We start from the raw sequence: 13,668 nt of genomic DNA, 5'->3' as shown, positions 1-13,668 counted from the left end.
AGTCGGCGCGGCCCGGTGCTCCCGGTTCACGTTCCCAGAGCTGGGACGCGGCCGCTGGGTGCCAAGCACCGAGTGCGGTTTTTGTGAGCATAACCCAGCGCCGGGTAGACGGTCCGTCATTTCATTTTGGCGCGGAAGGATTGCAGTCTTATTTCTGCTGGTGGTGTGAGGTCAGGCGCCCTGAAGGCCTCGCAAAGGAGACGGGGTCGCGGGACGCGTGGAGCACGTGCTCCGTTTCTTTCCGAGTCTGACGAAATTTGGTATCAAGAGGACTCTGCGGCTGGAAGAAACTCCCTCCGCGCCGCCGCGGTGTGTGGGTGATCGACGTCGGACTGAGACCTTCTTCCAAGGAAGATGCTACAGCGCTTCAGCGCAGCATTTGGAAATGGGCTCCGTTTCACAGATGGTAACACTGAGTCACAGAGATCGACTGGCCCGATGTTGCTCTGCACAGGCCCAGCAAAAAACCTGGCATTGGATTCAGAGATTTTTCGCCTCTAGAATTTTCCCCCGAACTTGAGTTGCCGGAGATGCAACCTGACAACCAGCTTCTCTCTAGGATGCCTGGAGATAGGACTAAGTTGCTCTCAGACTTTCTCCTTCACGTACGAGCCTGTTACGTCATGCCTTTTCTTTAATTAGGTCTATAAAATTGGCGCCTACAGCAGGTAGCTGTCAAGGTAAGGCCGGAGAAAATGTGTCAGTATTCCAGAAAAGAGACCTACATTTCAAAGCCTGAAACCACCAGGGGAAAGGAGCAGGTTGGCAGCGTCCTGGTTGAAGCCCATAGATGCAGATTTTATTTGCAAGCTTTCTTCCTGTGGAAATCTGCCCAGACTTCCTCCGCTTGGCTTTCTTGACTTTTTTCCCCCTCCCCCTCTCCTTTTTCTTATAGCCCATTTAATTTTGCATATGCAAAGACAGAGATGTAGATCACTTTTAGGGCGGCAAAAGAGAAAACTGCGTGTGACCTCTTTTGACAGAAAGCTGTGTCAGTGGGTTTGAGCGGGGAAAGCTGTCTAGGTGAATTGAATCCAGCAAATGTTAGACTTCAGCACGGAAAGAAATTGCCCGCATTGAATGACACCATATGGTGGAGACACAGCAAGCTAATGACTTCATTGGGAGTTTTGCCAGTGTAAGAAGTACTGAATAAAGTGTGCTCAATAGATTAATTTACTGTGGTTGTATTTCGAAAAAGGCTGGGTGATTGGATGACCATTAGGAACATTGTGGTTATGCAGGCTCAGATAAAGGCAATCAAATGTCATTCATCCGGGCATCAGTCAGTCAGGTGCTGCCATCAGGAAGGATTCCCCTCCTCCACACACGCAGCGCACAACTGTTGCATAATGATGCACCACACATGAACTGCGGCTGAAGGCAAGAGATTGGGTATGATAGACCATTTGTCTGAAATGGCTTGTGAGTCCGGTATAAATCCAGCTGCACCTTCTCCAAAGATCCTCCTTGCCTACCTTGGTCCATGATTGGGGCCCCTAGGTTGTGGATCAAGAGTCCACTATGCTCAAACATACAGTAGAGAGATGGTCTCTGCCCCACTCGGCGTACAGTCTACCCAGGAGGCTAAAGACCGCAGAGAGCTACAGACCTATTGCAGGGTCCAGGGGGCAGCGAGACAGTTGGGTCAATGTGGTCAGCGGTGGTGACAGCAGTTCAGCTCCTGACAAGAGGACAACGTTTTTTAGGCATCGAGGTAAAGGCGGGGAAGGAGGCTGCTTTCTGAGGAGGCCTCCCCCAGCGTCTGGTAGCAGAGGGGAAAGCACAAAGGTGCCGGCTTGAAATGTAATCAGCTGGGGATGGAGGCTGGAACTGGGCTGAGTGGAGACAGGGCTTGACATTGCAGCGGCAAAGAAGATATGAAGGGCCTTGAAAGTACAGTGGAGTCACATCAGACGCGCATATAACTTACGCAAATTCAACTATACACGCTGTTCCAAGCAGCGAAACACTTGAATGATTTAATTTCTGCATACGATCCCTCTATGGAACGAAGCCTCAAAATCACATGTAGTATTACTAACGATTTGAGACTGTACCAAGAAATGTTTGATCAGCTCAAGAGACAACAGCGACAGTTGCCAATCACCATGTTTTTCAAGAAAAAACAACCAGCAGCAGATGAGCCTACGGAATCAACTTCTTGAGCTGAACCAGAGCCAACCACTTTGTCTACGACTCGCTCTCCGTAATTTTGACTCTACGCAATTTTCGCTGTACGCGCTGACTTTAGAACCTAACCCCTGCATAAGATGCGACTCCACTGTATAGACAAATAGTTTGCGCTTCATGAGACAGAGGGGTAGGAGCCAGCGGAAGACACAAGAAGAGTCGACATGGTCTGATCAATGGTTTGGGTAGTGAAACTCTTTGCAGCAGGCCTGTACTTCAGCAGACTTCTCTGGAGCTGTAGCTAATGCCACGTCTGCTCAGCCAACATTTATTGGTAACCAAGGGCAGGTTTCCCTGCAGTTATATTTTATATTCATTATCTGAGCTTTGCGGCTAATGTAGCTAAAGAGAAGCTATTTACTTCTCATCCCTAATGGGACAAGACTTTCAGCTCTCTTTTGACTGCGAGGCCCCCATCTTTAAGCTCAGAACATAGCAGGAGATTGTTCCCTCCATTACACCCTGTATATTGTCCGTTCCAAGAGGATATTTACAAAGATTATTTCAATGCTCTCTTTCCCCAAGACTAATTTCTTATTTGGCCTATAAATGTGAATCTTGCTTTGAACTGCTTCTGTGGCACTGAACGCAGTTACATGCATCAGCTAGTTCTAGAAATCCATACAGCTTGGATTTAAAGCTGAATAAACCTGCAAACCCCATAGCTAGGTCTATAAATGTCATTGCATTTTTATATACACGTAGCTTTTTTCCTAAAGAAAACAGGACTACTGCACGGAGCTATAACAAAAAGTCCTTTGGTGATTCTGTGGGTATTTTAAACCTAGAAATGACACACTTTTCCTAAACTACACATCCTTATTCTCTGACGGTTACGGTGGTAACTTTTCCTCATTTCCAGCTTGCTCTGTTTGTCTCTTAAGACAGCATACAATACTCAGTACTCGGTTCTGAATTTTTTTTAAACTGTGCCATATAAATATATATTTTAATATCTTCATCCAGAAAATGGCACTCTCTCACTGATGGTTATGTAACATCCTAACCTCTCCACCACCGTTTCCTCTAGCCACGACAAGCCCCAGTTTTGCTACGCTCATATTCCACCCAGAACGCTGCTACAAAGGTCCCGTTCAAGACCCATCATTTTTACATCCTTCCACCGGCTTCCTAGATCATCTCCCACCTCCAGTCAGCCCATGACGCCAGCCTTTAAACAAAAACATCGGTGCTTTCTTTCATACCCGGGAGAAGCTCCTTACAGACATAAAGCCAAGCCACTTCACTGTTCTCCTTCACACCCCTCCTGCTGACATATGGAAACCAGGGCCTGTCCTGCTGACCCATGTTGGTTCCTCATGCTTCACCCTTGAGCTGTTTCCATCTTCTGACTCGAGGCTTGCGTACATCACCAGGCTGCTGCCATTGCAGCTTTGCCAGGAGAGCTATATCCACAGAGCCTCCTACCAGAGTCCTGCCATATGGCAACAGGAGGGGTTTTGCCATTGGTCTAACTACACCGCCTCCCCGAATGCCAGAAGCTAAGCCAACAGAGTCCCCTTTCTCTTAGCACAGCTGTATCTGGCAGCAAGAAGGCTGCGTGTTTTCCAGGCAGGGTAAATTGGCCGGGTGTGCGCCTGATCTTTCCATACCCTTGGCTGATTCAGCGAGGATGGCACAGCTTTGTAACATAGACAAAGCCTTGAACTATAACTGTAAGCTCTGCGTTTGCACCATGTCAGTGCAGTGGGGTCTGCAACTAGGGCTCTGGGCACTGCAGTAATATAGGGAATGAATAAATAATCCTTCACAGCAGGTTTGTTCTGCAGTACCTGTGATCTTGCCCTCTCCTCTGGAATATGTGTAACCCTACTCTTTACTGCCCACGTTTATGGCTTTCCCATTCAAAAGTGAATTTAAAATGTTTTGTTTGCCAGTAAAAAAAAAAAAAAATCAGTCCCTCAGCATGTGTGTAGTATAGGTTGCCATGCGTTGTATAGCGCAGCCACGCAGCCAGGAAATTAATTGAGTTACTTCTCTAGTTTGCTAAGCCATCAAGGAGCAATTAATGCCTTCGTCGCTCAGCTGCTTGGATGTTTATAAGGCCAAATTTAAAACGAGAGAAAACACCCTGCTGCTTTTACAGAGTGAGGCTTTTGCTACTATATGACTAGAATCAGGTGTAACCAGGAGCCTAAATTATTGTGTGTTTCAAGTTAAACTGGATTGCATTTGAACTCCAGGCATGAATTGCGTAATGCGAATGCCCCCGGAGCTGCTGAAGGAGAGTCTGTCTAGATCCCAGTTTGCTTTTCTTCCAGCCTTCTAAATCAGCTTACCTTATACCTTAGAGAATACTTTTATTTCTATAAATATCTCCTTTTCTATTGGCTAACCCAGATAATCCTGTGATCAACTGTGCAGCCAGGGTGTCACTTGAATAGCACACGGAACGGCAGCGGTCGTTTCCTTGTAGGCAGTTGTACTTGCTCTGCAATATCATCATCATGTAATAAGAGGGGATCTCCTAACGTCTGCCACTGTTGCTCTTTCCTGCCCCTGAGACTTGTTCAATGGCAGATAAATGAGTCTTTGCAACACGGCCCTTTGCACATTCAGAATTTTGTAGTTGAATTTAGAGTCATAAAGGTTTCTAATCCCGATCTGCTCAGGGGATGTATTGTTCTACTCTTAGCAAACACTGCTGCGAATAGGATTAGCATTTCATCAGCCTTTTACTGGGAGCACTAACCTAAAATAATAGGGCTTGATTCAAAGCCCCCTGAAGTCAATGGAAATACTTTCGTTGACTTGGACTGGTTTTTGGATTATGCCCATAAAGATAAAACAATAGGGAGTTTCGCTGCATCTCTGTTCAGCTGCGTAGCCCTGGAAAAAGAAGCAGAATTTGTGCATGTCAGAAGGCGCCTATTAATTTGGGGTGTATGCACGCGTTATTTCAAGCTGCGTATTAACAAGCTGAGTGTCATGACAGTAAATTCTAGTGCAGAAAGCCCCCCAGAAATCATATTTAAAAAAATGTCAAGCTGCTGGAATTTACACCTGAGCAAATAAGCAGGGGAGTATGTGTCTGATTGCCCCCATCTTGCACCCTCTCTCATTGCTCATCTCCAGCGGTAAACTCTTAGGGGCTTCCACCGTGCCTTACACTGTTTGCACAGCACTCAGTAAAAAGCAGCCTGTTCCCAAGCAGTATCTCATGGCACTACCATAATAACACATAACATCACGAAGGTCTAGGTCAGTGGTTTTCAACTGGGATATCGCACAATCCTTCCAAAGGTGGAAGGCCCCTGTGCCAGGGGGTAAGCAATCATTCCTCCCTTGGAGGGTGCACTTGTAGCTGCTTCCCATCTCCCCCCAGCAGCGCGTTCCACCATGGGCGTTTGCACAGGCAGGTGGCTATGGAGTCACTCAGCTGGAAATTTTAGCCCAGCTCCTCTCATACTCAGGGCTGTTGGGAAGTGTTTGGATGCATGTGGTTTCAGTCGCTGACATGTAGGTCACTGGTGGAGCAGCTGTACTGGTGGGGACCCGCTTGTCCCCTTAGATACAGACTGGGGGCAGGGAGGGGGCAGACGGTGGAAAAAGCAGGGCACGGTGGGGTGAAGTCTTGCCTCCACTGCCCATACCTGGTACCAGCTAGATTCTAGCTCTGTTGTTCTCAGCTCCAGTCCCAAAAAATTACAGAGGTTGCCTTTAGGCTAAAAAGCTTGACAACCACTGGTATAGGCATTTCAGCTAGATTGACAGGCTACTGATGATAGAGGTAGGCAGAACGAAAGCCCAAGCAAGCAGGGCTGACCATGAGATTCAATCCTGCCATTGCATTTCCAGCCCCAAGTGCTGGATTCCTCAGCTCTACCATCACATGAGCAGTCTTTAAAAGCCTGGGGTTGTGACCGATGGTTTTATAAGCAAGTTTGTTGGAAGAAGCTCCCTGCTCCAAGGCCGGCAGACGTTGGTTTGTTGTTTGGGCTGTCCATCGGCGAGATGGATTTGCCATAACAGAATTCCCCGAGCAGGAGCGGCTAGAGGAAGTGTTCAAACACAGCTTTGTCCTCCCAGCGTTATTAGCAGCTTAGTCAAGGCTATCTGTGCCATGCGGTTTCCTCCGAGTCTATCAATGCCACCCTTGTGTGGAGCAGGGTGTGCTGAAAGAGGTAACCTGGAGCCTGTACTCCTGCAGTGGATCAGCCACCTGACAGAGCAGAGCAGTTTTGCACTAGACAATTAGCTCTGCTGCACCTCAAAGCCCTTTTCCCTCAGAACCGGGCTGCCAGGAAAGCAGCAGGGCAGAGTTCTTGTTGCCCCAGGCAGTGTTCCCCCTCGGTCTTCTCTTCTCCAGACTAAATCAGCCCAGTTCCCTCAGCCTCTCCCCACCAGTTCTGTCCCCCAGCCCTACGACCATTTTCACTGCCCTCCGCTGGACTCACTCCAATGTGTCCACATCCTTTCTGTAGTGGGGGTCCACAGCTGGACACAGGACTCCAGATGTGGCCTCCCCAGTGCCGAATAGAGGGGAAGAATCACTGCCCTTGATCTGCTGGCAACACTTCTACCGATGCCGCCCACGATGCCAGTCGCCTTCTTGGCAACAAGGGCATGCTGCTGGCTCCTATTCAGTTAATGTCCCCAGTCCCCCTGGTCCTTTTCTGCAGGGCTGCTGCCTAGCCAGTCACCCTCAGCCTGCACCGGTGCCTGGGATTGTTCCCTTCTCAATGCAGGACTTTGCACTTGTCCTTATTGAACCTCATGAGATTTCCTTTTGGTCCGATCCTCCAATTTGTCAAGGTCTCTCCAAATCCTAGCCCTACCCTCCAGCATATCTACTACTCCCCATTGTAAAAAATATTTACAGCTTATAGCTCTTCCCATCCTCAAAGCACTTTACAACTCACAACTCAGTCATCCTCTTCCCCACATTATGAGGTAGGCCAGTAGCTTTGTCCCTGTTGTACAGTTGGGGAGGTCTAGGTCCACGTGACCAGAGAAGTCTGGGGCAGTATTGGTATTTGAACTCCGAGTTGCAGACTCCAGTTTTCTTCAGTGGTCTGAACTTTGGGTCGTGCGCAGCTGCCAAGCGGTGGCTGTGGCGGTGGTTCATGGTGGGAACACATGCCCAGTAGAGCTGGACTGGATGCGACTTGGCTTGGAAGGGAATGCAGAAGCCCCAGAAAGGATGTGTTGGCATCAGCCATGCTCTGTTCCTGGGCTCCGCCGTGGTGGGTGCCCCACACACAGAGCAAAAATCTCCCTCTGCCTGGAAGAATTTAAATCCAAAACAGTCGAGTTGGAGATGGGGTAGGAGGGGACCTTGGGCTGAGAGGGGTAAAGGGACTAGCCCAAGGCCAGTCATGAGTAGGAGCCTACTTAACTTGTGGTGAGACGAAGCCATGTTCGTGGGTTGCTCGCAGCATGAAGGCCCAATTTTGCAGGCATTCCCCGGCAGCCCCACTGTCGCCACAGATTGGCAGAGAGGCCCTGTCATCGCCGCAGACAGTCAGTGAGTTTCAAGCACCTGAGAGTGGCTGCAGGGATTACTGCATTGTCTAAGTATCGCAGTAAGGATTGGGAGATTGTAAAACAGCGTATTACATGGTTGTGGAGGGTTAGGTTGATTTTGCAGGAAATTGCAATCAGTGGAATATTTCTCAGTAGATACCACTGATTTTCATGGTTTGTGCAAAAACCGTCAAATCGTGAATTAAGTAGGTCCTTACTCATGAGGTCAGCAGTGGAGTATTTGACTCAGAGTCCACTGGCTCCATTGCCTCTCTGTGGAGCAGCTGCATTAGTCCCAGACCCCCTGAACTGAATGAAGGCAACGAGTGATTTACAACTGCATGGCAGCATGCAGGAGGCTTTTCCAGTTGATGCCCTTTCCTTGCAGTACAGGCATCTGAGCTCTGCTTTGGGCCATGCACACAGCCCAGTTTATTTTCCAGTGGTTTGCAGTGCAAGTCGACTGACACAGATAGTCCATTCGTGAACTCTGGCTGATATAGTCAGCAGCTTGAGTCTGTGGTGCATTTCCTAGTCAAGGGGGTTCAGGGATCGAAAGGGTGCCATTAGCTACTGAGTCCTGAGAGCCCAGAATTGCACCAGTCTCATTTGTCCAGCATGCTTAGGAGACTGATAAATGAAGTTGGAGATAATCGGATGGTGGGGGAGAGGCTACTGGTAAGGGAACCATGCCAGGGCGCAAAGTAAGGTAGAGCCAGCTAAGAGGGAGATTTGGATTAACAGGGTTTTGCTGATGGGAAAGACAGCACAGATCACCCGGTAGCCTGGCTGCAGGTCATTAGTGTACCACATCCCAGGGACACTGACTCTCTGACCCTGGGAGTAGGCTATTGGACCGGAACAACACAGCCCTGGGAAAGCCCAGGCAGCTCCCCACACTGCATGTGATGGAGATGCAGGAAGAGACAAGAACAGGGGGAACAGAGGGATGAAAGGATGCAGCAGTCTTTGGGTCCCAACCCAGACTCGGGGGCCAACAGGAGGGCATCTTAGCACAGCATTAACACCTGTGGTCTTTCTGTCTGCCATAGGGTTTACTGTCAATCCTGCGCAAACTGAAGAGCGCGCCAGACCAGGAGGTAAGGATCCTTCTCCTGGGGCTGGACAATGCTGGCAAGACCACGCTTCTGAAACAGCTGGCGTCCGAAGACATCAGCCACATCACACCGACACAGGTAAGACAGGCCCTGCCCAGATGGGAAGCTGCTCCTCCACCTTGCTGTGTCCTATGCACCATGGTAAATGGGCAAAGAAAAGGTGTGCCAGGGAAATGCGATGGGCTGAATGTGGGGACTGGATTAGATGTCGGGATAGATGCAGCTCAGTCCAGCATTTATAGCAGGATGTGAACAGGATGATGGGTACAGCCCATGGTCACCATCAGGGACATGAGCTGTGGGCCCGGTTCTGGAATCAAATACACAGGACAAGCACCCTAGACGCCTGCAGAGTTGCTCTGGCCCCGGTATAACACAGATCAGAGTCTGACCCTGTTGGCCTTCATAAAAACACAAGCAGCTGATGGGATGTGTCACAGCTTCTGGCCAGTTGTCCCTCACCCCTTTCTCCCGGGGAGTCCCAGGAACTTGGCCCTCCATCCTTGTTGCCGTGAACTGCCCTGCTTTTAGCCTTCTCACTGGAGCAGCGGTCGCACATACCACCAGCACGGTGCCCAAGCTGGCCAGCGGAGGCTGCTCGAGAGCTGCACGAGATACTCCTCTCCCCTCCCCACCCCCCTGACGCTCCCAGCCCCCAGCACCCCAGAGCGAATAGCCCACACTCAGATTCCAAGCCCCGCTCCCCCAGGCTGGGTGGCAGCACGTTGCCAGCCCACACCACATCCTGTTTTTCCAGTTGAACGCCCTTTCAGTCGCAGCATTAATTGATGAAACGGACCCTTCAGCCGCGCAGCTGTTGCTCTTTTAAGCTCAGTGCGTCGCTGCCTGGTGTCGACTAAGCCTCCGACCTCTGGCTCTGCGTGAGACCGCGCTGCATGCTGCTTCTCAGTGCGCCCTCTGTTTTCCTCCTTATCTCACATCTCCCTCTCTCACCTCTTCCTGCACCCACCCTCCTGAACCCTCCAGAGGCCCCCACTGCAACATTCATCTTTGTAGCCATGACAATGTCAGCCTCTGATCCCAGAGTGTATGCACACAGACATGCACAAGAATCTCGTTTGCTCTCCCTCTCACCTCTTCTGCAGCTGAATAGCAGCCCAGGCCCATCCTGTGCCTCTTTCCTGCACCGTGATAATGGTGTTAAAGCCATACTCTCCTGAACATGATCCCAAGATCCAGGGTAATGCTGCCTGTGGCTTCTCTTGTAGGGCTTTAACATTAAAAGCGTACAGTCCCAAGGCTTCAAGCTGAACGTCTGGGACATAGGCGGACAAAGGAAGATCCGGCCGTACTGGAGGAACTATTTTGAAAATACTGATGTCCTTGTGAGTATTAACCACGATTGAGTGCTACATTAACATATGGGCTTTCCATGTAGTCAGCCAGAAAGTCAGGCAGCAGCACCATTGTGGGTCTTACACGAACCGTTCGGAACAGATCAACAAGTGGAGGGGAAGGGAGAGGGTGGCATTTGCAGAAACATTTCTGTTTATTCATAACATCTGCAGCACAGTGCACTGGACCCACACCCACACTTCTTGTGCCAGTCTCGTTAAACTAGCATATTGTTTCCCAACACGTACTAGTTCACATCTGTAGTGCTTCTCATTGGGGAATTTCAAGGCATGTTACAGCTGCTAATGAACTCAGCCTCCCACAGTGAGGTAGGTCATTTTACAGTTCTGGGGGGTGGGGGAACTGAGGCACAGAAAAGTTGAATGACTTGCCCAACGTCTGACAGGAAAGCATGCAGGGGGGGAGTTCATATCTCCCAAGTGAGTGATTCTATTGTAAGACCTATGTTCCTTTACAGATTGATGCTTGTAAAGAGTCTCAGCTAAACGCTTAATTATAATGGAGGGTTGTTACACTTAGAGCGGATGGCACAGTCTCAAAGTGCTGTATAGGTAAAGTTAAATAGCGCCTCCAAAATGCAGCTGCTTCTGAATAGAGGCAACAGCTGTGGAGGAGTCTGCGTAAGAAGGAAGGGGGAAAAATCCTGAGCAAGGGCACTGCGGCAAACCTCCCATCTGACCAGAAGTTCTTTGAGGTCCATCCAGATCAGTGAAAACCTCTGATCTTGAAACCTCATTTAAAAGATCCACACGCATTGACCTGCTTACCCCTCTAACTTACCCCAATAGAAGGGATCACAGAATCATAGAAAATGAGGGCTGGATGGAGCCTCAGAAGGTCACACCTGAATTTCAAGGCAAGATAATCCCTTTCTAAACCAAACTTAAACAAGTGTTTTTCTAACCCAGTGGTTCTCAGACCCATTAGACACAGAGCGTCCCCCCTGGAAAATGCCAGCTCTTAGCTTTCATTTCATTTTTGACTACAGAAAAATGAGAGAGCAATTCCTCTGTAGCAAAGAACTGAGAAGGATCACACCAGGTCAGAATGGTTTTGACACTCTGGGTTCCTATTTGAAATCTCTGAGTTTATCATGTGAATCACGCGTATCACCTGCTAGCACTAATATTGAGCCACATCCTGCAGTGTGTTTAAAAGGATCTCGCTGCACCCCAAGGGACCTTAACAACTTGGCTGAGAGTCACCGATCTAATCAATTTTTAAAAACTTCACCAGCCACCCACTATCAGGCATAATGCCACACACATCACCCTAACTTACTATAGGTAAAGCAGGGGAACAAGGGCACTGTCAGTGTGGTGTCTCTGCAAGGACAAGGAGGAGTTAAAATACTCTCAAACAATCCAAGGAAGAGTTTCATGCCACCATTGCTGCAGAGCAGGGTGCAAACCCCACGCCAGTCCATGTAGATCTAATGGTGGGATAAAATTTCTTCCTGATCAAGGGTAGTGATTGGTCTGACCCCGAGCAGAGGGGCAAGACCCTCTAGCCTGGAACCTCCGGCCTTGGTCCCAGCAGAAGCATTGGCACAACCCAGTCAAAAATCCCCAGTCTGGCTGCAGCCAGCACCTAATATTTCTGAGGAAGGCAAAAACAAATGCTGATACCTGTAGCAATGCAAAGTGAAAATCTTCCTTCTTGGCCCCATATGGTAACCTGCAAAGCCTGGACGCATAAGAAAAAAAATGAACACCCTTTGTTCTCTGTGACCTGGGAACAGCAAGCAAGACTCCACACATCATGCCCCCCAAGTTTGATTCAGCCATGAAGGGAAATGGAAAGTCCAGCAAGGCTAGGAAATCTAACAGCCTTTTTTGGTCCCTAATGATCAGGGATCCTGGTTTTCTTTGATTTTAAAAAATCCCCAATTTTTGGATTTTAAAAAACCCCAAAATCCACACTTTTCCATGATCAAAATGAAACACCACTATATCTATCTATCTATCTATAGTGTTTTATTTTAATAATGGAAACGTGGATTTTGGGTTATTTTTTTAAGATGAAAATTGGGGATTTTTTTTTAATGGGAGAAAACCAGGATCCTTGCTAATGATCATCTATAGAGGGGCGCTTAGGAAAGTGAATCCCAGTTAATTGAAGGCTGTACTTAAAAGTGAATTAGTTTAAATGGTATTAAACTCCTGTGCGGACAGATTTTCAGTCAGCTTGAATTCCATCTTCCAAATTGAAATAAAATAACTTGGATTAAATAACTTTAATTCTGAATAAGCATGTCCACACATGGCTGGAATCCAGGCTGATTGACTTAAGTCACATTAAAAGGTAATCTGAATAATTTTTTGTGAGTGTATACAAGAATGAGTCTGTTCACCAGTCCTTTATATGAGGTACTGATTTGCTTTCCAGTCATTAAGCCTCAGCTCTGCCTTATTGTCACTCCACCCAGATCAACACCCTCTCACCTGTTTGAGTTAGGGGCTGAGTTGTTTGAGATCTGGCTAAAACCAGATGGTAGTGAGGCAGGTGAAGTGGGGAGGGGAGAGGGCTCTAGCAGAGAGCATACAGCTCTTAACACCTGTCATTTATCAATGGCCTAGCATTTCTGGCTGTAATTCCTGGCTCTGTAACACACCAGCCTGGCACTTGAGATGAGCTGAGATACTCTAGAGGACAATCTGCAAATGCAGGCCTTGGCCATCTTGTATTTTGCTGTTGTCTGGCACCGTTTGTTCCATTGGTTTGTCCAGAGGTCATTGGTGAGGACTCAGCTCATGCTGGAGAAATAGATTCACCTGAATGCTAGGTCATTGCTTTCATCACCATTTTCCACGTGGGAAAACTGAAGCAGAGAGGTGGAAAGCAGCCTGCCAGTGTACACGCAGCATGCCTTGCATCAATCTAAGCTCTTCAGGAACATCGATTTATTCTGTGGTCATGCAGTGTCTAGAGATCACAGTCAGCGATTGGGACTTCTAGGAGCTACCACAGTACAAAATAAAAAGCCAGCAGTGTGGCTAGAAAGAGACCCTGCAACCTTATTTCTCTCTGCTGCACTGGAACTGCTGAACTACACCATCTTTCAGCGTAACATGCTAAAGAGCTGCACGCCTCAGCATCTGTGTAATGCACAGGGGACACGGCAGGCAGCGTTCCAATACAAAGGTTTCTCTGCATCAGATGATTCATGTTTTAAACACGGGGCGGGGGGTTGGGGTTAAGCTGAGGAGGCAGTATAGGAAAGGCAGGGTGCTATGTTACATGACCACAGCAGAGTCTCAGCCACTTGTCTTCCTGAAGAAGAACCACACAAGAGAGGTGACAAGGGGAGAGAGACCTGCCCACATAAGGCTGATGGAAAAGGGGGTCTCTTCTTCCTTGAAGGGTTTGAACCAACATAGGTAGTCTCCTCCCACCAAGGCAGTTGGGGCACAGAACACAGTCTTGGTGCAATACGATCACACAGGGCTCAGCTGTGGTTCTGCATGTGGAGAGCAAGTGCTAGGCACTCAGA

General features: G+C 48.6%; 1 protein-coding gene across 1 annotated transcript in view; it reads left to right on the top strand.

The window, feature by feature from the left end:
• ARL3 (ADP ribosylation factor like GTPase 3) overlaps positions 1–13,668 on the top strand; it is a 39,552-nt gene that overhangs the window by 5,106 nt on the left and 20,778 nt on the right. The window contains exons 2-4 of the mRNA XM_019502740.1: positions 8,336–8,340; positions 8,733–8,876; positions 10,028–10,144. Coding sequence (XP_019358285.1) covers positions 8,338–8,340; positions 8,733–8,876; positions 10,028–10,144 — 264 coding nt within the window. The 5' untranslated portion in view covers positions 8,336–8,337. The remainder of the gene's footprint in view (positions 1–8,335; positions 8,341–8,732; positions 8,877–10,027; positions 10,145–13,668) is intronic.

This window comes from Gavialis gangeticus, unplaced genomic scaffold (genome assembly GCF_001723915.1).
Source record: "Gavialis gangeticus isolate Ggan-Ray unplaced genomic scaffold, GavGan_comp1, whole genome shotgun sequence".
Taxonomy (NCBI): Eukaryota; Metazoa; Chordata; order Crocodylia; family Gavialidae; genus Gavialis; species Gavialis gangeticus.
Note: the sequence above shows the minus strand (reverse complement) of the source record. Positions and strands in the feature narration are given on the sequence as shown.